Source organism: Mustela nigripes, chromosome 1 (genome assembly GCF_022355385.1).
Source record: "Mustela nigripes isolate SB6536 chromosome 1, MUSNIG.SB6536, whole genome shotgun sequence".
Classification (NCBI taxonomy): domain Eukaryota; kingdom Metazoa; phylum Chordata; class Mammalia; order Carnivora; family Mustelidae; genus Mustela; species Mustela nigripes.
Genome location: NC_081557.1, coordinates 128,292,761 through 128,316,423, shown reverse-complemented (window position 1 = coordinate 128,316,423; position 23,663 = coordinate 128,292,761). Strand labels below are relative to the sequence as shown.

The 23,663-nt window shown below is 37.1% G+C and overlaps 1 protein-coding gene across 1 annotated transcript in view; it reads left to right on the top strand.

Annotated features, from left to right (window-relative positions):
• IQCM (IQ motif containing M) overlaps window positions 1-23,663 on the top strand; it is a 332,230-nt gene that overhangs the window by 120,055 nt on the left and 188,512 nt on the right. Inside the window, exon 10 of the mRNA XM_059410618.1 lies at window positions 9,588-9,599. Coding sequence (XP_059266601.1) covers window positions 9,588-9,599 — 12 coding nt within the window. The remainder of the gene's footprint in view (window positions 1-9,587; window positions 9,600-23,663) is intronic.

The following is a 23,663-nucleotide window of genomic DNA, read 5'->3' as shown; positions in this document are numbered from 1 at the left end:
TTTATTTCCTTGTTGACCTTTTGCTTAGATGATCTGTCCATTTCAGTGAGGGGAGTGTTAAAGTCCCCTACTATTATTGTATTATTGTCGATGTATTTCTTTGATTTTGTTATTAATTGGTTTATGTAGTTGGCTGCTCCCATGTTAGGGGCATAGATATTTAAAATTGTTAGGTCTTCTTGTTGGACAGACCCTTTGAGTATGATATAGTCTCCTTCCTCATCTCTTATTATAGTGTTTGCCTTAAAATCTAATTGGTCTGATATAAGGTTTGCCGCCCCAGCTTTCTTCTGACGTCTATTAGCATGGTACATTGTTTTCCACCCCTTCACTTTAAATCTGGAGGTGTCTTCGGGTCTAAAATGAGTTTATTGTAGGCAGCATATTGATGGGTTTTGTTTTTTTATCCATTCTGATATCCTGTGTCTTTTGATTGGGGCATTTAGCCCATTAACATTCAGGGTAACTATTGAGAGATATGAATTTAGTGCCATTGTATTCTCTGTAAGGTGACTATTACTGTATGTTGTCTCTGTTTATTTCTGATCCACTACTTTTAGGATCTCTCTTTGCTTAGAGGACCCCTTTCAAGATTTCCTGCAGAGCTGGTTTGGTGTTTGCAAATTCTTTCAGTTTTTGTTTGTCCTAGAAGCTTTTTATCTCTTCTTCTATTTTCAATGATAGCCTAGCTGGATATAGTATTCTTGGCTGCATATTTTTCTCGTTTAGTGCTCTGAATATATCATGCCAGTTCTTTCTGGCCTGCCAGGTCTCTGTGGATAAGTCCACTGCCAATCTAATGTTTTTACCCTTATATGTTACAGAGTTCTTTTCCCGGGCTGCTTTCAGGAATTTCTCTTTGTCGCTAAGACTTGTAAATTTTAATATCAGGCGATGATGTGTGGACCCATTTTTATTGATTTTGAGGGGCGTTCTCTGAACCTCCTGAATTTTGATGTTTGTGCCCTTTGCCGTATAAATAAATTCTCTACAGTAATTCTCTCCAATATACCTTCTGCTCCCCTCTCTCTTTCTTCTTCATCTGGAATCCCAATTATTCTAATGTTGTGTCATCTTATGGTGTCACTTATCTCTCCACTTCTCTCCTCGTGGTCCAGTATTTGTTTGTGTCTCTTGCTCAGCTTCTTTATTCTCTATCATTTGGTCTTCTATGTCACTAATTCTTTCTTCTGCCTCATTTATTCTAGCAGTACGAGATTCCATTTTTGATTGCACCTCATTAATAGCTTTTTTAATTTCAACTTGTTTAGATTTTAGTTCTTTTATTTCTCCAGAAAGGGCTTTTATCTCTCTGGAGAGGGTTTCTCTAATACCTTCCATACCTTTTTTGAGCCTGGCTAGAACCTTGAGAATTGTCCTTCTGAACTCTACATCTGTCATATTAACAATGTCATATTAATTAGGTCCCCAGCCTTCGGTAGTGCCTCTTGTTCTTTTTTTTTGTGGTGAGTTTTTCTGCCTTGTCATTTTGTCCAGATAAGATTTGCTTTCTTGGGTGCCTGGGTGGCTCAGTGGGTTAAGCTGCTGCCTTCGACTCAGGTCATGATCTCAGGGTCCTGGGATCGAGTCCCACATCGGGCTCTCTGTTCAGTGGGGAACTTGCTTCCTCCTCTCTCTCCCTCTTCCTGCCTCTCTGCCTGCTTGTGATCTCTCTCTGTCAAATAAATAAATAAAATCTTTAAAAAAAAATTTGCTTTATCCTCCTCTGGAATTCCACTGTTTTCCTTGGTGAGTGTGGTTGGTCTTGGCTGGGTTTCTTGTTGATCTTCTGCGGGAGAGGCCTGTTGTAGTGATTCTCAAGTGGCTTTGCCGGTGGCGGAATTACCCCACCCTTATCAGGGGCCAGGCTGATTAATCGGCTGGGGTTTGCTTTTGGGAGCTTTTGTTCCCTTAACGCTTTTCGTAGAGTTCTGGAGGATGGGAATGATAATGGTGGCCTCCCAATTTCCGGCCCGGAGAAGGGAGAACTCAGGGTCCCGCTCCTCAGTGTGCCCTCAGAGAAAAACACCCAATCGCTCCCATCTCCCTGGCCTCTGTTGGGGCTTGGAGAAAAGCGCTCAATCACTCCTGCTTGGAGAAAGTGCTCGGTCGCTTCCGTCTTCCTGACCTCCAGCTGTGTGCTTGGAGAAAAGTGCTCAGTCACTCCGTCTCCCTGGCCTCCAGCCTCTCTCTGAGCTCACCCAGCCTGTGCCTGGTTCAAGGTAACCCCGAGCTGAGAGCTCACTCCTCGGCTTTGTCGCTGTAGCTGGCTTCCCCACTCTAATACCTGCAAGCTCTGTGACACTGACACCCCTGGTCCTTCTGTGACCCCGCGGGACCTGGGGTTATGCTTACCCCGTGTGGGCTTCCCCCTGGTTTAGCCTCTGAAGCGATGTCTCCGTGGAGCAGACTTTTAAAAGTCCTGATTTTGTGCTCCGTTGCTCCGCCACTTGCCAGGAGCCAGCCCCTCCCCCCACGGTCTATCTTCCTATCACTTTGGATTCACTTCTCCACATGTCCTACCTTTCAGAAAGTGATCAATTTTCTGTTTCTAGAATTGTTGCTCTTCTTCTCTTCAATTTCTCATTGGATTTGTAGGTGTTCGCAATAGTTAGATAAGCTATCTAGCTGATCTCCTGCTACTTGAGGTTGTCTCAGCCTGCTACTTCTCCGCCATCTTGACTCCTCTCCTGATATTCTTTATTTGAAATGAGTACCCTCAGTTATTTTTTTTTGACAGAAACATATTTTACTTGAGTCATACTTCAGAATATATGGTTCTAATATATGTATATATATATATATATATATATATATATATAATATATATATATATATATATTATTCCATCCATGAAAAATAGAATACACATTTTCTTCAAGTACACACAGAAGAATCCCCTGGTTAAATCACATAAAAAGAGGCATAACAAATATTACAAATTTAAGAAGATAGAAATCATAGTAAGTATATTTTCCAACCACAATGGTACAAAACTAAAGATCAGAAATAAAAACAAAGCTAGAAAATCTACAATGTAAATATTAAATATTGAATATGTAAATATTGAAAAGCACACTACAGCACAACTAATGGGCCAAATAAGAAATCAAGTGGCATGGGGCACCTGGGTGGCTCAGTGGGTTAAGCCTCTGCCTTCAGCTCATATCATGGTCTCAGGGTAATAGGATTGAGACCCGCATCAGGCTGTCTCTGCTCGACTTCCCCCTCTCTCTCTGCCTACTTGTGATCTCTCTCTGTCAAATAAAAAAATAAATAATCTTTAAAAAGTTCCAGTTGATCTACATTCTTAAAAAAAAATCAAACGGCAAATTCAAATATGTCTCCAAAGAAAAGAAAAAGAAAGCACAATATTCCAAAATCTATGAGATGCAGCAAAGTAGATGTTAGAGTGTAATTTATGCTATAAATGCTTGTAGTAAGGACAAAAGTTCAAATAAACAACATTACAACACATGGAACTAGAAAAAGAAGAAACTTAGCTGAAATTTAGCGGAGAAAGGAAATAACAAAGAAAACTCAGAAATAAATAGGAGACCAGAATAAACAGTAACATAACATTGAAAACAATAACCAGTTTTTCCTAATAAACAGAAATGCAGTGCTTTAAGTAAGAATGTTCAGTGCCTTTTAATTAAGAAAAAAATTTAATTAAAAAAAGCAAAGACTCAAAAACCAAAATGAAAAATGGAAGAGAAAACAAACAGATAACCCCAGAAATACATAATTTAATAACATATTTCTATAAATAATTATATGCTAACAAATCAGAAAACTTAGGGAAAAAAATCCAGATAATTCCTAAAACGCACAAGTTACCATGATTGAATCATGAATCTTGAACTAAAGAAATAGGAAATTCTCTTAGACAAATAACAAGAATGAAAGTTGAGTTAGTAATTAAAAATCTCCCAGCACATAAAAGCCAAAGACTACATAGTTTCATTGGTGAATTCTACCAGACATTAAAAAAAATAATTAATGATAATCTTTTCAAAATCTGTACAAATAGTGGAAGAGAGGGAACACATTCAAAATCATTCTGTGAGGCAATTACTGCCCTTACACTAGTGCAGGATTAAAAACAATACAAGAACAGAAAAGTCTAGTTTTTCCAGTATAAGTATTGCTATTCTACTTTCTATTGACATCCATTTGTGTGATAAATGTTTCTCCACCCCCTCACTTTCAATCTGCAGGTGTCTTTAGGTCTAAAATGAGTCTTTTGTAGGCAGCATATAGATAGGTCTTGTTTTCTTATGCATTCTAACACCCCATGTCTTTTGATTGGAGTACTTTGTCCATTTATATTCAGAGTAATTATTGATAGATATGTGTTTATTGTCATTTTATTACTTGCCAATGTTTCTGGAGATTTCGCTGATTCTTTCTTGTTTTTGTCACTTTTGGTCTCTCCTTTGCCCTCAAAGAATGCCCTTTAAAATTTCTTACAAGGTTGATTTAGTGGTCATGAACACCTTTAGTTTTTATTTGTCTTGGAAACTCTTTATCTCTCCTTCTATTCTGAATGAAAATAGAGTATTCTTGGCTGCAGTTTTTTCCCATTCAACACTTTGATTATATCATGCCACTCCCTTCTGGCTTGCCAAGCTTTTGTTGAAGAATCTCCTGCTAGCCTTATGGGTTTTCCCTTGTAAGTTAAGGATTTTGTTTGTCTTGCTGCTTTAAGATATTTTTCTTTATCACTATATTTTGCAAGATTAAGTACAATATGTCTTAATGTTGGCTTGCTTTTATTGATTATGATGGGAGTTCTTTGTGCTTCCTGGAGCTGGATATCTGTTCCTTTTTCTTGATTAGGAATGTTCTTTGCTATTATTGATGAGGGAACAGAAGGCTGGCTGAGGACAAAGCAAAAGCTGACACCCTCCAATCTCTCCCCTGACTCCTGGGTGGGACATATGTGACATTCTTTAGGAATCTCCCACCCATCTTAATGTTAGTACCTGTTAGAGAGCAAAACAACCTTGGCAATGGCAAGGCCTCTGGTATCTTGTATCTTTTGTAGGTCCTCTTTAGCATATGAAAGTTCTATTGAAACCTCCCTTTTCTTTACCTGCCCCCAACTCCATGATACATAACCTGCCACCCCTCACAACCCTGGGGCAGCAGCTCTTCCTGCCCACAGGTCCTGTCCCCATGCTTTAATAAACCAACATTTTGCACCCAAGATGTCTCAAGAATTTTTCTTGGTCATTGGCTCCAGACCTCACCCCACTGAACCTCACCTATATTCTAGAACTTATTCATTATTTCTTGAAACAAATTTTCTTCCCCCTTTTCTCTCACTTTTTCTGTTGGGACTCCTATAATTTGAGTGTTACTGTTTGATGATGTCACTGAGTTCCCTAAATCTGTTCTAGTGTTGCCTAATTCTTTCTCTCTTTTGTTCAGCTTCATTGTTTTCCATTATTTGTCTTCTAGGTCACTAATTCATTTCTTTGTTTCTTCTAGCCAGTTCATTGCATCAATCCTGTTTCCAAACTCATTTATTGTGTTCCTCTTCTCTGGCTGGTTCTTTTTTCACTCTTTTGTCTCTGTGTTAAGGGTTTCACTGATATCTTCTTTTCTCAAGCCCAGTGAGCCTCCTTATGATTGTTCTTTAAATTCTTCATCAGGCATGTTACTTATATCTGTTTCACTTAGATTCCTGGCTGTGGCCTTATCTTGTTCTTTCAACTGCAATACATTCCTCTGTCTTGGCATTTTGTCTAAGTCTCTACCTTCTATGTATTAAAAAGGCCAGTTAGGTCTCCTGTTCTTAAAAGTAGTGGCCTTATGAAGAAGAGGTTATATAGCATCCAGGGCCTGATTCTTCAGGGAGTGTTTCCAGTGTGTGCTGTGTGCACTCTGCTGTTGGTTTTTGGCTGCTCTATCCTTCAAGCCAGTTGTCTGCAGAGGCTCTCCATGCCTGCAGGGGGCAGTGTTTGATCCCCGGCCTGAATGTGGCAAGTTTTAACTAAGTGTGTTCTGGTCTGCTTATGAAGTGAGGCCTGACACCAACTCCAACAGAACTGAGGCCCTGCAGAACTCTCTGGTCAGGAGACGTGTGGGCAGGGGCCTGCACTGGTCTTTTACTGAGGCAAGCTTGACTGAGAAGGGCAGTTCTGTCTGAGTACTGAGAAGGTACCTTGGTGTAAACATAGTAGGCAGCTAGTGTCTGTGCTGAGCTGCTTCCCTCAGGTGGCTCTGTGTTTATGCTAAGGAGCAGGGGAGGGAAATGGCACTGACTCCCAGAGAGGCATCTCTTTGAATGCTGCCTCTCAGGGAAGTGCTCCTAGAAGAGCAAATAACTATCCCCTATGTACCCCAGATGTTTTTCAAATAGCTGCTTCCATGCAGTCTGCCCCCAGGTTGTTTGCCTGCATTCTCTCCAGGAGCAGCACAGTGGCCTCTTGACTTTGTCCCAACCAAGTTGGCTGACCTTTAAAACTCTAGGCTGTAAGCCCCACTGGTTGCAAGAACTCATAAAATTCAGTCCCTCTCATATTTTAAGCCAATAGCTTTGGGGAAACAGTCTTCTTATGTGTTCCACTGTGTCCTCTCTCTATCACCCTTCTTCATGACCATGGCTCCCTTCTCTTTGCAATAGCCATGAGCATTTTCTCCCTTAAACCACATCTCTGCCTTTCCTATCTTCTTCAGTGTGACCTCCTTTTTCCATTTAGTTGTGTAGTTTGTTCTTTCTAGTCTTCAATCTGATTTCTGGGACATTTAGGATGATTTGATATTTGTGTTCATGGGATGAGATGAGCCTAGGATCCTCTTATTCTGCTGCCAAATTTTTGAAATGGTATTGCTTTTCATCCATATAAGTTTAATTTTTTTTTAAAGATTTTATTTATTTATTTGACAGAGAGAGATCACAAGTAGGCAGAAAGGCAGGCAGAGAGTGAGAGAGGGGGAAGCAGGCTCCCCGCTGAGCAGAGAGCCCGACGCGGGACTCGATCCCAGGACCCTGAGATCATGACCTGAGCCGAAGGCAGAGGCTTTAACCCACTGAGCCACCCAGGTGCCCCCATATAAGCTTAATTATGACCATAGAATGAATTGGCTACATTTTAACAAGAACATTCTAATTACTTTTCTCTAGAGAATTTCTTGAGCCATTTTTATTAAAGAATCTAAGGAGATACTCGTCTTTTAACTTGGAAATTTAGATATCTTTTTGTAATTCTTTTTTTTTTTTAAAGATTTTCTTTATTTACAGGACACAAAGAGCTCAAGCAAGGGAAGCAGCAGGCAGAGGGAGATAGAGAAGCAGGCTTCCCACCACCAAGCAGGGAGCCTGAAGTGGGGCTTGATCCCAGGACCCCGGGGATCATGACTTGAGACTAAGGCAGACACTTAACTGACTGAGCCATGCAGGCCACCCTTTTTTTTTCTTTTTTCTTTTTTTTTTTTTTTTTGTAATTCTTTACCAAATTGTAGTGTCATAAGACTGTGGACATTCAATTGAAGGATTTTATTATATAATAAAAAAAAGTTAAGTTTTAGTATGTAAAGCATATTTACCCCCCCCCCACCCCCCGCATCTCAATTTCTTCTCTCTGAGCTTCTCCTTCCCTTCTGCAAAACACTGTGGAAATGTTTTAATTATTTTCATACTTAAGATTTTCTCCCTGGTGGGCTGCATTTGATTAAAAAAAGGTCATCTGATTTAATTGTCTAATATTTGTAAGAATTAGCACAAATCATCTAACACTACTAAGTTTAAATTTTCTATTTGTTCAATTGATTTCCTAATTCTTTTTTTGTAATTTTGGGTAGAAATAAAGTTACTTTTTGAAAATCCTGCAGTAAGTTTGAGATTAAATTAGGCACTGAGTTAACAGCTAGGTGACTATGACTTCACTGAGTTAACAGCTAGGTGACTATGATTCTTTTTTTTAACATTTTGAATAACATTCCAGTAGTTTACTCTTATCTGTGTACTTGTTTGTTTGTTTTGGTCTAACTATAAGGAGTAGTAATGCATAATGTATGTTATCTTCAACTTCCATGTTTTAATTTTGAGATTCATATTCTTTTCCTATGAAATATTAAGGTTTTTAATCTTTTTTTAAATAAAAGCTTTATTGAGATATAAGTCATAGGATTCAGTATTTCAGTGTATACAATTCGGTGGTTTTTAGTATATTCACAAAGTTGTGCAACCATCACTACTACCTATTTCAGAACATTTTCACCAGCCCCCAAAGAAACTCCATACCTATTGCAGTCTCCCCATTCCTTCCTCCTCTTGGCCCCTGGCAATCATTAATTTCTGAAGTTTTTAATCTTTATGATAGAATAAAGTGGATTTTACTTTGGATTCTTTGAATGAAGTTGGTATTTACATATATATATATGTGTATATATAAATTCATATATAATTCTATATATATATATAAATTTCTATACACACAGATTTTAAATTTACATAGTTTCCATTAAAAGCCCATATTTTATAGTTATGGTTCTTTTCAGCAGTATTATCTTGGCCTGAAGTATATTTTTATAGCCATTATTTATTTTATTTTATTGACTCTTTCCTTATAGATAAATATTCCTACTGTTCTCCTAGTTATGATAGTTATTGGGGAAAATAAAGGAGGTGCTCCATGCAAAATTCCTTTAGCAATGAATAGGTCAAGAGGAATAGTCACAATAAATTGGTCAAAATTTAAATTTAACTATTTTCACAAAGTTTTAAAAGAAAACACTCTTGGTGAGTGCAAGGTTTGGATTACAATGTTACTTAGATTTCTAGTGTACTACTGCTTAAACAATGTCACAGACCAACCCAGACTAAATAATATTCAAAAATGGAGGGTTGGATTAATAAATGGGATAATTTTAAATTTGTATTTTTGGATCAATTTACTTTTACAGAGAAAAACCTTAATTTATAGCTCTCATTTATTATAAAGAACTGTTGGGTTTTTACTTTCGGAAATCATTTCACAATCTTTCTTTATTGTTGAAGCCAAAAGATTCAACCAAATTCTCAATCATATTGATTCTTTATTCTGAGATATCCCCATGGGGAGAGGTATTTGAGAGATAGACCCATGTATGTTGGAAATAGTGCTCACAGTAGTTCTAGTTCTACAATTTCCAGTCAACATATGCATTGTTTTTTAAGCTGGAGTGTGATTGTTACCAGAACCTGGATGAAGGAATGAAAGTTGACTGCAGAGAGCATTTAGGCAGATATTAGGTTATGGTAATGAACAGACTGTGCCTGCCCTGGGGAATCCCCCTGCACCCCCATCTGCTGGGAAGCTAGGTACACTTGTTCTCTTGTAAAAGGAACATTAACTAAATTTCTTAAAAAGTAATGAAAGAGAACAAACTGTAAAAAGGCAGCCAAAAAAGGCAAACATCTGTTACTGAACATGTCTCACTTGACTTCCTTTTAATGTTCTTAGGAATAAATTTATGAACTAGGGAAGGTTCAACACTAATTAGCTTGTTTTCATCAAACAAAATGCACCAGACATGGATGTTGAATATGAATGAAAACTTCAGTAGTAATAGTAAGTAGACATAGAAAGTATGAGTCGACATACAAAGTGCTGGTATCCAGGCTTGGATATTGCAGTGGCTAGTATTCTACATTTGTGTCAGATTTGGTGTAGTTTACTTTTTTAAATGATTGGTGAAGAAAGGTTTGAAAGTCAAGTGTATTCATTAAGCAACAGGTGGATTAGATGCAAAGTTGTCTCTTCAGGCTTCAGGTAATGAGATGGAATGAGCTGGAATAACAAATACAGGGCTACTCAAAGGTAAAGGAGCACACGCAGAAACAGTAGTTAATAGTTGGACCTTGTAGTAATTGCATAGATCTATAATTCTTTATTCAGCACTCTTGGGGTCAGATATACTTAGTAATTTAGAAAATTTCAAACTTTAAAAAGGTAAGAAGATCTGCAGTGAAATCTGTAATGAAAACATACTAATAGTTTGCAGTACAGCATATGGATGTTTTCATTAAGTGAGAGAGAGAGGCCACTATCTATCTAACCAACTTTTTAAGTTGGTTCAGGTTGGTCTTGCTACCAAATGTCAGTTAAGTTTTCTTCTATATAAGTTCTGAAAAATTTGCTAGTTTTTAAAGCTTTTTGGATTTTTGAGTCTGAGATAAAGAATCATAGACCTGTAGTCATAGTAGAAGGTAGATAGGAAAGATAAAGAGACAATATACACACTTACATGAAAACACCTACACATATTGTTAAGGAAAATATCATGATCATATATTCATTGCTTTTGATTCTTGGTGCAAGATATTCTGGAATTAATTTTGGAATGCCCATGTTTGTATGATTCCTAATGGCAGAATTAGGGAGATGTGATTTTATCTTGCTGATAGATGCAACCTCCTGTAAGAGTCCTTTGCTGACCCCCAACTAAAAGAGCATCCTTACTTTATTTTCATCCTACAAAGTATTCTGACTTAATGGTATATTGTGTATCTCTTTTTTGGATTACTCCTGGCCTTCCTCTCTAAAATGTAGGCTCCACAATGCTGAGGAATTTTAAGGTTACTGATGCAACCCCAGTGCCTGGAGTAGTACCTGTCATAAGGCAGATGTTCAGAAAATATTTGCAAAATAAATGAATAACAGGTTGTTTGAAATTTTCTCTAAAAGGAACACAAAAGAAATCCAAGTTCCCAAGGCAGTAAAAAACATAGCCATGATATTATTAGGGATAGGGAAAAGAAAAAAAAAATTAATTAAATATATTGCATTAATCTTACTGTAATTATTATTATATTTTCCATGTTGACCAAAAGGAGTTGTACAGTTGTTGATTTTTTGTTCTGTAATGGACTGTCCCCTCATTCCTTTTTTTCTGGAATCATTTAAATTTTGTCAGGCAGTTCTCTTGTTGGTTTCTCTTTTTCTTTTTTCTGACCTCCTTGAACACTCATTATAAGACCCTCCAGGTAACCTAGGTTACTAGGTAACGTGGTATCCAGTTCTCTGCAGCACTAGTTTAAATCAGAGGTAGATTTTAAGGTATCTTGAGGAGTGGGGGGATATCACTTTGGTCCTTCCCACTCCATTGCTCAATAGCATTGATATCATCTAGGAATTTTTTACAAATGTAGAATCTCAGGACCCCACCCCAGATCTGTTGAATCAGAATCAATGGTGATTTATAAGCATATTATTGTTTTAGAAACACTGCTTTAGATCATTCTCCATGATATTCTGCCTTCTAGGTGAGCTTTGGTAAGTAGTGACAGTGTATACAGAGTAATTTTTTTTTTTTTCTTGACAAATACTTGAAGTGGAGCTATGCTGTGCTAAATTTAAAGTCACGTGGTGGGACAGGGGTGTATTTTCTTGTGAAAGTTGAGGAGTGAAATTATAACCCATCAGAAATATTAGAAACACATTCTCAAATAATGAAATAGAACTACACTGAATGTCAAAATTGGTTTGGGAAATTATGCCACATATTTTGATAATTAGATCTTTCACCCAAGTGGATTAATTTGGACAGTTTCAATAAGCTGATATATATGTCCAAGTGTATCCTGCATCTCTAGGAATTAGATCTTTGTGATTTATGAGCACATTAAAGTTTTAGAAGGACTGTTTTATACAATTTCCTATAAAAGTCCTGCAAATAAGGAGTGGTAATCAAGTTGTAGTAAAGGGGCTGGGACCTTTGACCTCTATACATTTGATTGCAGTTCTAAATCCCATTATGGGGGTGCTTGGGTGGCTCAGTCAGTTAAGCGTCTGCATTCAGCACAAGTCATGATCTCTGGGTCCTGGGATCCAGCCCCACATTGAGCTCCCTGCTCAATGGGGAGTCTGCTTCTCTCTCTCCCTCTATGTGTTCTCTCTCTTTTTTCTCTAGTTCTCCCTCTCTCTAAAATAAATAAATAAAATCTTAAAAAAATTAAAAAAAAAAAACCCTATTATGAATAAGTCCTATTGACTCCCTACAAAATCATGGGATCTTTACTAACAGAAATAAAAGTAGAAAACAAAATTGCTGAGTGTCAATCAATTAAAAACCTAACAAACTCCAGTGCTGTCTTTGTTCACTATATTCTGAACTGTGATGATTAAAAATCTGCTCGTGTCACCAGTTTCATCTTTTGAAGAGAGTCGTATATTGAGTCTGAATCCAAGGCATTTCCTACTTGTGTAATCAAGGTGAAGATATTAAATTCTCAACTTAGCAAAAGGGAATTATCTATTTTGCTGAGTCTTGGTGAAGATTGAAGAAAATTTATATAAGGCACATAATAGGTTCTAATTACTGGTTATAAGAACTTATTTGTTCTGTGAACAGTTCTAGATCTACCATAGATTACTAAATCTCATGATGATGACCAAACTCATGTTTACAGTGGTTTCACATTCCAATAAATCTCAAACAAATATACAAATGAAAAGTATTGAATTAAAAAATTTAAAACAGTGTTCAGTTTGTAACTGAGTTGCTTAGTAATAAATTAACGTGGAAGGTTAGTTTAAATCCTAAGGGGGAAACATATTCAAAATCAAATAAGCACCTTCTATTTCAGCATCAACTTCAACATCAGGATGAACACAAGCATATTAGAATCCCCTGATGGTGGGTGCCTGGGTGGCTCAGTGGGTTAAAGCCTCTGCCTTTGGCTCACGTCATGATCCTGGGGTCCTGGAATCAAGCCCCACCATCAGGCTCTCTGCTCGGCAGGGAGCCTGCTTTCCCCTCTCTCTCTCTCTGCCTGCTTGTGATCTCTCTGTCGAATAAATAAATAAAATCCTTCAAAAAAAATAAAAGAATCCCCCAATGGTAAAATGGAAACTCATTTCCTCAATTTTTCCTTTTAATTCTAGCTTACAAAAAAAAAAAAAAAAAACCCAGTCACATGTGTTTACAGATTCATATAGTTTAGGCTTCAGAATCAAACACCTCATACCTAGCAGGAGCTATTCTGTTCTTCAGCATTCTTAAATTTTAGAGTTTCTAAGAATACACGCCAACCACAGGAGATATTTGGAACCATATCATGTCCTAAGAAGTGGTATGAAAAAACTATGGGTTCCCAAGGTCTTTTCATTCCTTTCTTTGTCAAGGGAAAGATGTTCATCATAAGCTCAAGGAATTTTTCTACCATATTATTTAAAAATTATCTATTGTTTGATATGTCAATTATATACAACAGCACATTATACTTATCTATGTCTATGTATCTTAAAGAATAATACTAAAGCAAACACAGAACTTGATAGAACTATGTGTCTTTGTTATTGGGAGCTCTATAGCTGATTATTGACTACATGCATACCGATCGCCTCCCATTGAATGGCTGTGCTGGCCAGTGGGCACATGTTTAGTTCTACCAGGCACTAGCAAACAATGTTCTTCTCTCAACAGCGGCTTATGAGAGTCCTCATTGCTTCATATACTTGGCAACACTTAATATGCCAAAATTTTAACCTTTGCCAATTTGGCGGGCATGAAATATTCCTTTGTGATTTTAATTTGCTTTTTCCTAATGACAGATAAGCCTGAGAATTTTTCACATATTTGTAGGCCACCGTTATTTCTTCTTTGTAAATGTCATACTATTGTAATTTAAAAAATGTATTTAGATGCAATTCTACCCCTTTTATTTTGTGCTCTTTATTCTTTCCATTTTTTTTTCTTTTTTCCCACCCCTTTGTTGTCTTTTTTGGAAATGGATTGACATGTTTTCCTTCTTGTTCCATTTTTCCTAGAACTAGTTTTGCATTGTACTAGTTTTCCTTATACTAGTTGGACAGTTTTATTCTTGGTTTTACATTCACAAGTGGTCAACCTGTAGATTTTAATATACAAATTTAACTTCAAGTATCTTTACCCTCTTCCCATCTCATGCAGAAATCTAAGATCGCCTTAACTACTAAAGTGTAGTTGTTGCTTTTTTAAAGTTTTTATTTTAATTCCAGTGCAGTTAACATACAGTGTAATATTAGTGTCAGGTGTACCATATAGTGATTCAACAATTCCATACATCACCTGGAACTCATCACGGACAAGTGCACTCCTTAATCCCCATCACCTATTCCCTCCATCCCCTACCTCCCTTCTGGTAACCATTAGTGTGTTTCTATAGTTAAGAATCTGTTTGTTTGTTTGTTTCTTTCTTTAGATTTTATTTTATTTGAGAAAGAGAGAGAATGAAAGAGAGAGCACGAGAGGGAGGAGGGTCAGAGGGAGAAGCAGACTCCCTGCAGAGCAGGGAGCCTGATGTGGACTCAGTTCTGGGACTCCAGGATCATGACCTGAGTTGACCCAGGTCACTTAACCAACTGAGCCACCCAGACACCCCAAGAATCTTTTCCTTTGTTTGTCCCTCTCTCTTTTTTTCCCTTTGCTCATTTTTAAAATTAAAAAAAAAATTCCACATATGAGTGAAATCATATGGTATTTGCCTTTTTAAATTTATTAACATATAATGTATTATTTGCCCCAGGGGTACAGGTCTGTGCTTCATCAGTCTTACACAGTTCACAGCACGCACCATAGCACATACACTCCTCAGTGTCCATCACTCAGCCACCTTATCTCTACCTACCCCCGCAGCAACCCTCCGTTTGTTTCCTGAGATTAAGAGTCTTTTATGGTTTCTCTCCCTCCCTGGATCCATTTTGTCTTTTTCTGACTGACTTATTTCACTTAGCATAATACTCTCTAGCTTCATCCATGTCACTGAAGTTTTCATTTTTTTTTATGGCCAAATATTTTTCCATTATAGATATAGCATCTCTTCTTTATCCATTCATCAATTGATGGATACTTGGGCTGCTTCCGTATCTTGGCTGTTGTAAATACTGCTGCTATAAACATAGAGGTGCATGTGTCCCTCTGAATTGGTGTTTTTGTATTCTTTGGGTAAATTCCTAGTAGTACAATTACTGCATCATAAGATAATTCTATTTTTAACTTTTTGAGGTAACTTCATACTGTTTTCCACAGCGACTGCACCAGTTTGCATTCCCACCTATAGTGCATGAGTGTTCCTTTTTCTCCACATCCTCGCCGACGCCTGTTTTTTTGTGTGTAGTTCATTTTAGCCATTGTGACAGCTGTGAGATGATATCGCCTTGTAGTTTTTATCTGCATGTCCCTGATCATAAGTGGTGATGAACATCTTTTCATGTGTCTGTTGGCCATCTGTATGTCTGCTTTGGAGAAATGTTCATTTCTTCTGCTCGTTTTTTAATTGGGTTATGTTTTTTGGGTGTTGAGATTTTTAAGTTCTATGTACTTTTTGGTTACTGACCCTTCATTTGTAAATATCATTCTCATTCTGTGAGTTGCCTTTTAGTGTTGTTGATTGTTTCCTTCACAGTGCAGAAGCTTTTTATTTTGGTGTAATCCCGGTAGTTTATTTTTGCTTTTGTTTCTTTTAAATCAGGAGACATATCTAGAAAAAGTTGTTATGGCTGATGTCAGAGAGTTCACTGCCTATGTTCTCTTCTATGATTTTGATGGTTTCCTTTTTCACATTTGGGGCTTTCAACCATTTTGAATTTATTTTTGTGTGTGGTTTAAAGGAGTGGTCCTGTTTCTTTCTTTTGCATGTTGCTGTCCAGTTTTCCCAATACCATTTGTTGAAGAGACTATCCTTTTCCCATTGGATAATCTTTCCTGCTTTGTTGAACATTAATTGAGCATATGGTTATGAACTTATTCCTGTGTTTCCTATTCTGTTACATTGATTTATGTGTTTATTTTTGTGTCAGTATCATACTGGCTTTTTGTTTGTTTGTTTTGTTTTTCAAATTTTATTTATTTATTTGAGAGAGAGAGAGAACACATAGGAGAGTAGGGAGAAGTAGACTCCCTGCTGAGCATGCAGCCCCATCTGGAGCTTGACTCTAGGACCCTGAAATGATCATCTGAGTTGAAGGAAGATGCTTAACTGACTGAACCACTCAGGCGCCCCTACTGTTTTGATTGTACATTTTGTTTGTTTTGGGGAGGGGTGGCAGGGGGAGAGGGAGAGAGAGTATCTTAAGTAGGCTCCATGCTCAGTGTGGAGCCTGGTGCAGGACTCAATCTCATGATCCTGAGATAATGAACTGAGCCAGAATCAAGAGTCAGATGCTTAAATGATTGAGCCACCCAGGTGGCTCTAATCTATATTATTTCCTTCCTTTTGGTGGTTTTAGGTTTTGTTTGTTGTTCTTTTTCTACTTCCTTAGTATAAGATCAAGTTCTTATTTGAGATTTTTCTAGCTTCTTGAGCTAGGCCTGTATTATTATAGTTCCCTCTCAGAAGAGCTTTTGCTGCATTCCCGAGGGTTTGGACTATTGTGTTTTTCATTTTCATTTGTTTACATGTACTTTTAAATTTCTTCTTTGATTTCTTGATTCACCCTCTGATTGTTTAACAGCACATTATTTAAACTTCCATGTATTTTTGATATTTCCAGATTTTTTTTCTTGTGCTTATCTTTACTTTCATAGCATTGTGGTCAGAAAACATGCATGGTATAACTTTGATCTTCTTGAATTTGATGAGGCTGGTTTTATGGGAGAACATTCCATGTGTACTTGAAAAGAATGTGTATTCTGCTGTTTTAGGATGGAACTTTTTTAAAGATATAATTTATTTATTTGGTAGAGTACAAGCAGGGGGAGTGACAGGTAGAGGAAGAGGGAGAAGCAGATTCCCCACCGAGCAGGGAGCTTGAAATGTGGCTCAGTCCTGGGACCAAGATCATGACCTGAGCCAAAGGCAACACCTAACTGACTGAGCCACCCAGGTGCCTGGAATGGGATGATGTATATATCTGTAAAATTAACATACTCTGGTATGTCATTCAAAGTTATTGTTTCCTTGTTGATTTTCTTAGATGATCTGTTCACTGATGTAAGCAAGGTGTTTAAATCCCGAGTATGATTGTATTATTACTGATTACTTCCCTTATTTTTGCCACTAAATGTGTTATATTTTAGAGTGCTCCTGTGTTGGGTGCATAAATAGTTATAATTGTTACATCTTTTGGGTTCTTTATTATTATGTAGTGTCGTTCTTTGTCTCTTGTTACAGTCTTTGTTTTAAAGTCTGTGTTATCTGATGTAACAATTGCTGTTCCAGTTTTCTTTTGACATCCATTTGCATGATAGATATTTTTACAACCCCTCACTTTCAATCTGCAGGTGTCTCTGGGTCTAAAATGAGTCTCTTGTAGGTAATATATTGATGGAACATGTTTTTTATCCATTCTGCTACCCCATGTCTTTAGGTTGGAGCATTTAGTTCATTTACGTTCAGAGTAATTATTGATAGGTCTGTATTTATTGCCATTTTATTACTTGTGTTGTGGTTGTTTCTGAAAATGTTTTCTGATCCTTTCTTGTCTTATTGTCTTTCATGTTTTGCTGATTTTTTTTAGTGATATATTTGGATTTCTTTCTTATTCTTTGCATGTTTATTAGTGGTTTTTGATATATGCTTACCATTGGGTTTGCATTTAATATCTTCTGCATATTAAGTCTCTATTAAGTTGATGGTTGCTTAAGTTTGAACCCATTCTTTTCTCTTCTCCTCCTCACATTTTAGGTATATGTTATTATATTTTATATCCTTTTTTTTTTGGTGAGCTCCTTGACTCATTTTTTTAAATAGAAATGTTCATTTTTACTGCTTTTGTGTTTCCTACTTTTATAGTGTCACCTTTGGTCTGTGCTTTCTACTAAAAGATGCTCCTTTAGTATTTCTTGCAGGGCTGGTTTAGTGGTCAGGAACTCCTTTAGTGTTTGTTTGTCTGGGAAGCTCTTTATCTGTTTTTCTATTCTGAAGATAGCCTTGCCAGATAGAGTATTTCTTGGCTGCAGACTTTTTCCCCATTCAGCTTGTTGAATATATCATGCCACTCCTTTCTGGCTTGCCAAGTTTCTGTTGAGAAATTTCCTATTAGCCTTATGGGTTTTCTCTCGTGATTTACTGACTTCTTTTGTCTTGCCGTTTAAAAATTTTTTCTTTGTCACTATGTTTTGCTAAGTTAATTACAATATTTCTTGATGTAGACCTGCTTTTGTTGATTTTGATGGGAGTTCTCTGAGCCTCTTGGAACTGGATATCCTTTTCCTTCCCAGATTAGGAAAGTTTTCAGTTATTATTTCTTGAAATAAATTTTCTATCCCCTTTTGTCTCTCTTCTTTTGGGACTCCGGTAATATGAATCTTACTATATTTGATGGAGTCATTGAGTCCCCTGAGGCTATTTTCATTTTGTGTAATTCTTTCTTCTGTTTTTGGTTCAGCTTGATTACTTTCCATTATTCTATCTCCTGTGTCACTAATTCCTTCCTCTGCTTCTTTGATCCTGCTATTTATCCTTTCAGGTACATTTCTCATTTCATTTATTCAGCTCTGTATCTCTGCTACATTATTCCTTAACTTTGTGTTAAGGGTCTCACTCATGTCTTCCACTCTTTTCTTTAGTCCAGTGAGTATTCTTATGATCATTGCTTTAAATTCTGTCAGGCATGTTACTTATATCTGTTTTGCTTAGATCTCTAGCTGTGGTTTGTCCTATTCTTTCATTTGGGATAAATTTTTCTGTCTCATTTTGTCTGCCTCTATTTCTGTGTATTGAGAAAGTCAGCTATGTCTTCTGTTCTTGAAAGTAGTGACTTTATGGAAAAGAAGTCCTATAGTGCCCTGCAAGGCAGTGTCTCCTATTCTCCAGAACTTGACACTCCAGGAAAATATCCTATGTCTGTTGCTGATGGCTGCTATTGTATCTTATTCACATTTGCTTTCAGCATAGTTGTTTGCACTGACTGCCTGTTGTGGGCTCTATTTGCTCTCTGTGGTGTTAATAGGACTCAGGGAGGCCAGCTCTGAGGCAGTGTGCCCACCAGTGAACTTGGGAACAGTACAGTGGTGTTAGCAAAATATGCCAGATTCCCCGAAATAGTGTGGCTGCTATGTGCTGTGGCCAGGGATGCATGGCACATGACCTTGACTGGGTATAGCTGGGCCTGGCACACTACAGTAGCTGGGGGTTTGACTGGCTGGGCTCTGCAGGGTGTCTCAGCAGGGCTCATTGAGGCAGCTGTGCCCTGGGGCAGCTGGATGGGATGCACAGCTTTAAAAAACTTGTGCTAAGCCCGGAGGGGCTGGTGCTAGCAGGCTTGGAATGTGTGAGTCTTCATGAGAACTCATGGGCGAGGCACACTGATAGCAGGTTAAGTAGCAAGTGTGTATGTATGTGGCCCTGCCTCCTGTAGGTGGCTTTGTGTTTATGCTAGAGGGTGGTGGAGGAAAATGGCATCTGCCAGCTCCCTCATTTTTAGAGAAGTCCCTCAACACACTCCAAAAGCAGTATGAACAGATCTGTCTCCCATTTGCCCCTGGTGTTGTATAAACTGCTGTTTTTAAGTTGCTTCTCTATGTAGGCAGCTGTCTTTTTAAGGGTAGCAACCCAGCTATCACTCTCCCTTCCCACTTGGCCACTGATGATTCAGGAGACCTTTAAAGCTCCAGGCTACACGTCCCACTAGTTTTACAAACTCATGGAATTCAACCCATCTGGCTTTCAAAATCAAACATTATGGGGATTAGTCATCCCAAGGTTCCTGCCCTCTTCATGCATTCAGTTCCCTCCCTCCCATGGGCAGCCTCCCCCTGCCTTTCCGATTAACTTTTAGATGAAATTTCTTCTTTATATTTAGTTTTGGAGTTTGTTCTGCCCCTCGTCGATCACTCTTCAGTTTATTGACTTGGATGTGGATGATACCTTACTAAATGTGGGATGGGACGAATTTAGGGTCTTCCTATACTGCCATCTCCCCCAGTACTTTTCCTCTCTCTCTGTTTTTAACCTCATAAATTACACAGAATTATTTTGTTTTGTACTAATTGTTTAGGTTTATCTACATGCTCACCCTTTTCTTTTTTTATTGTCATTGTATCTAATATTTCAGACCTTTAGGATGATGTTCCTTCTTGAACTACATCCTTTAGACATACATTTAGTATGGGTCAGTGTACAGAAAACTTCAACTTATAGTATATTTATTTTTTCTTCCTCAACCGTACATTCTCAGCATTTTTATGTTATCATTCCTATTTTCTGGCTGCTGCAGTTGTTTTTGAAAACTCAGATGTTTTTTCATTTGTCTCTCATTTTCTTGATATTTTATTGTAAGAATCCTTTGAAACCTGTGTTTAAATTGTTTTCTTTTAAAAATGATTAATGTTTGCTTTTACCTGGTGCTTTGGAGCACTACCAACCTGAGACCACTTCATTCTAAACTTCTGCCTTTCATTTTTTTGAGGGATGGGGGTGTTTTGGAGCCCAAGGTCACCCAGGGCCAAGGTCGTGACAGCGGGTGGTTTCATAGTATCTCTTTATCTTTCTATTTTTTTTTCTCTCTCTATAAGGAAATATTTTTATCCTGGTTTATACTGTAAGGTTTTTTGAAGAGTATCTTCAACTCTGACATTCTTTCATTCTCTGGCTCTAGTATATGACTTCCAACTGCAGTCCTGCAGTTATAATGTAACTCATTAAAACCAGGCTCTAGATTGTCAGGAATTGCTATGCTATCCTCAAGGTAAATATAGGCTCCAGATGTAATATAACAGTAAATTCAACATTCTTGTTATTTTTGACCAGAAAGGAATTCTGTTAATTTCCCATGAGTTCAACTATGCATTTAAAATATCTCATTTTTTGTTTTTAGAATTTATTGTAGTATTATGCTGTGATTTGTTATTATAAACTTATTCTTAGAAACAGAGGTCCTATTTTATCTTTAATAGATTTCAACCCTCAGAGGGACTTATAATGGGATGTAAACTACTCCATCTAGTTCCGTCCTTCTCATCAGTCTTTTTGTTATCTACTCAGTTATACTTAAATTCCTACAAAAAAAAAGAATAATTCTTTTTTTTTAAGATTTTTGATTATTTATTTGAGAGAGAGAGATCACAAGTAGGCAAAGAGGCAGGCAGAGAGAGGGGGGGAAGCAGGATCCCCGCTGAGCAGAGAGCTTGATGCGGGGCTCAATTCCAGGACTTGGGGATCATGACCTGAGCTGAAGGCAGAGGCTTAACCCACTGAGCTACCCAGGTGCCCCTAAAAGAACAATTCTTATGGTTTTAATTTCTCTTAGAGGTTTAAGAAACTTTGTCTAGTGACTGGTAAATAAATGACCTGTGTTTTGCTGGGTAACCTTCTTCAGTATTCCCTAATCTGGAAGTTGAATAGCTTTTTAAGGCCATGCCCACCACAGAGTGGCCATTTTCTCCATTTTCTCTTATGAAATGTGAAGAAAATACCACATTTAAAAACATCTTCCAAAATGGAGGCTCCTGGCTCCGTGAGAAGATTTTTGGGAATCTGTGTGTGTTTCCTGGGCTATCATAACTTTCTACGGGTGGATCTATGGCTTGAAAACCCTCCTGTGGTTTGTATGTGTTTGGGAAAGCTCTAAAATTTAATAATGTAAAGATATTGACTTGTGAAAAATCCAAGAATGATGCATTTGGTACCTTCTGGCTCTGAATGGGTGCAAGGGTATTGACATTTTTCTCTTTAAACTACTTTTTATACAAGAAGCAGGAGCGCTGTAAGGAAGAAGGCTCACTACTATTTCACAGAAGGTGCTAGTGACTTGACTGACTTCTGCTGGGGAAATACAAGTGTTAATAGTCAAGCCTGGCAGAAAAAGATTTTCAGTTTATTTCACATGTTTTAATGTGTAATTGTAATTTTATAAGTATATGCTATCAATGATTTTCTCTTCACAGTTACCTGCTTTTAAACAAACCTTTCATTTTACGTTTAATGATGTCTTTATATATACTTCTAGTTTGGTCACAAAGCTGTTTAAAACTATGAAAATTTGGGCGCCTGGGTGGCTCAGTGGGTTAAGTCGCTGCCTTCGGCTCAGATCATGATCTCAGGGTCCTGGGATGGAGTCTCACATCGGGCTCTCTGCTCAGCAGGGAGACTGCTTCCTCCTCTCTCTCTCTCTGCCTGCCTCTCCATCTACTTGTGATCTCTCTCTGTCAAATAAATAAATAAAATCTTTAAAAAAAATAAAAAATAGTAAAACTATGAAAATTCTTTGCTACTCAGTAAATAGCCTTTAACCATATTTGGGGTAGGTATTGGGCGTGTAATATGCCAATTATAGATTACCTTTTTATAGCAAACATTTTCTAGAATTCCACACTAATACAAGTAATGTAGAAATATTTCTTAGAGTTAATATCCAAAGTGAAAGGCTTTCTTCCATATTTCATCTGTGGTTAATCAAGAATTTAATTATTATACTGTGAGAGAAATTAATAGCATTGTTAAAAGGAAAAAAATCAAGGTAAAATGCGGAAAGAAGGTGATAATTGAAGGATTAGACAGCTATTTCTAAAAAGAAGCTGGAAGTGTAATAATATTGTGTAAATTATCAGAAGTAAGCTTGGAACCAGTTAAATTATGGGATTTGAGAAAATATGTGGGGCAAAGGAGTCTGAAAAGTGGTTTGGAATAGATAACACACAGGTTGTTACAAAATTTTGAAATTTTGACCCGAGGGCTTAATAAATAATTTACATTTTACATCAAGTATTTAGAATGTGTCACTCCAGATGCATTGTCATCAAGTGACTAAGAGCTTGAAGTAGTTTAAAGAAGCAGGTAGTACCTGTGAAAAGAGAAAAGATTTTGAGAGAGAATTGAGTTGAAACATTAAGGCAAAATGGACTTTAAATTCAATATATAAATATGTAGAAAACTAAGACTTATAAAAAAAATCCCACTGAACTTCTTAAATAAAAGGACTGCTGTTAATTTCACCAAAAGGAGACCACTCTCCCCTCTCACCTCCAGAGAAATCCAAAACAAAAAACCAGTTTCTAAATCTGTTAGATATGATGAGAGGACACAATGAAGGTTGTGAATTCAATCAAGTTGCAAGAGAGTAACTGGAAAAAAATCAGAGACTATTTTAGTAATGAGAATCCTCAGGAATGTTTGTCTGAGAATATTTTACCCAGCAGCCTTCACATTTGACACCCTTCATCATGGAGAACATGCCCTTTCAGTTAGTTTGGCCAAGAAAGAAACAGTTAAAAAAATACTAAGTTGGCAAGCATAAATAGTAGTATCACATACAGACAGTGTGTTCCAGGCCAAGCACACTGTTTTGTGCTAAAGTATGGAATATATTTGTTAAAGTTAATTTTGTAGTCATTAGTATTTTTGTAGCCATGAATGCATGCCTTGGAACATCTTAAGATATATATATGTATATATGCATATATATATATTATATATATATATATTAAAATATATAGGTCCTGTTTCATGTTTTATTATCACCTACATGTTGCACATAAATTTTTTAAAGTACAATATTATTCCTGAGGATGATTGTTTATTTTGAAAATGAAAACATCACCAGGGAATTCTAAAAGTAACAAGTACTTGAGAGATGTTACAAACTAATTCTCAAGATTATTGTGGCATTCTAACATAATTATAGAAGGAGAGTTAATCTTCAATCTTAAAAAATGAATGGCATAAAATACAAATTAACATATACAAGTTAGATTGTATTTGAGAGAGAGTATGAGACAGAATGAATTTAACTTTAAAAGAGAGAGTTATA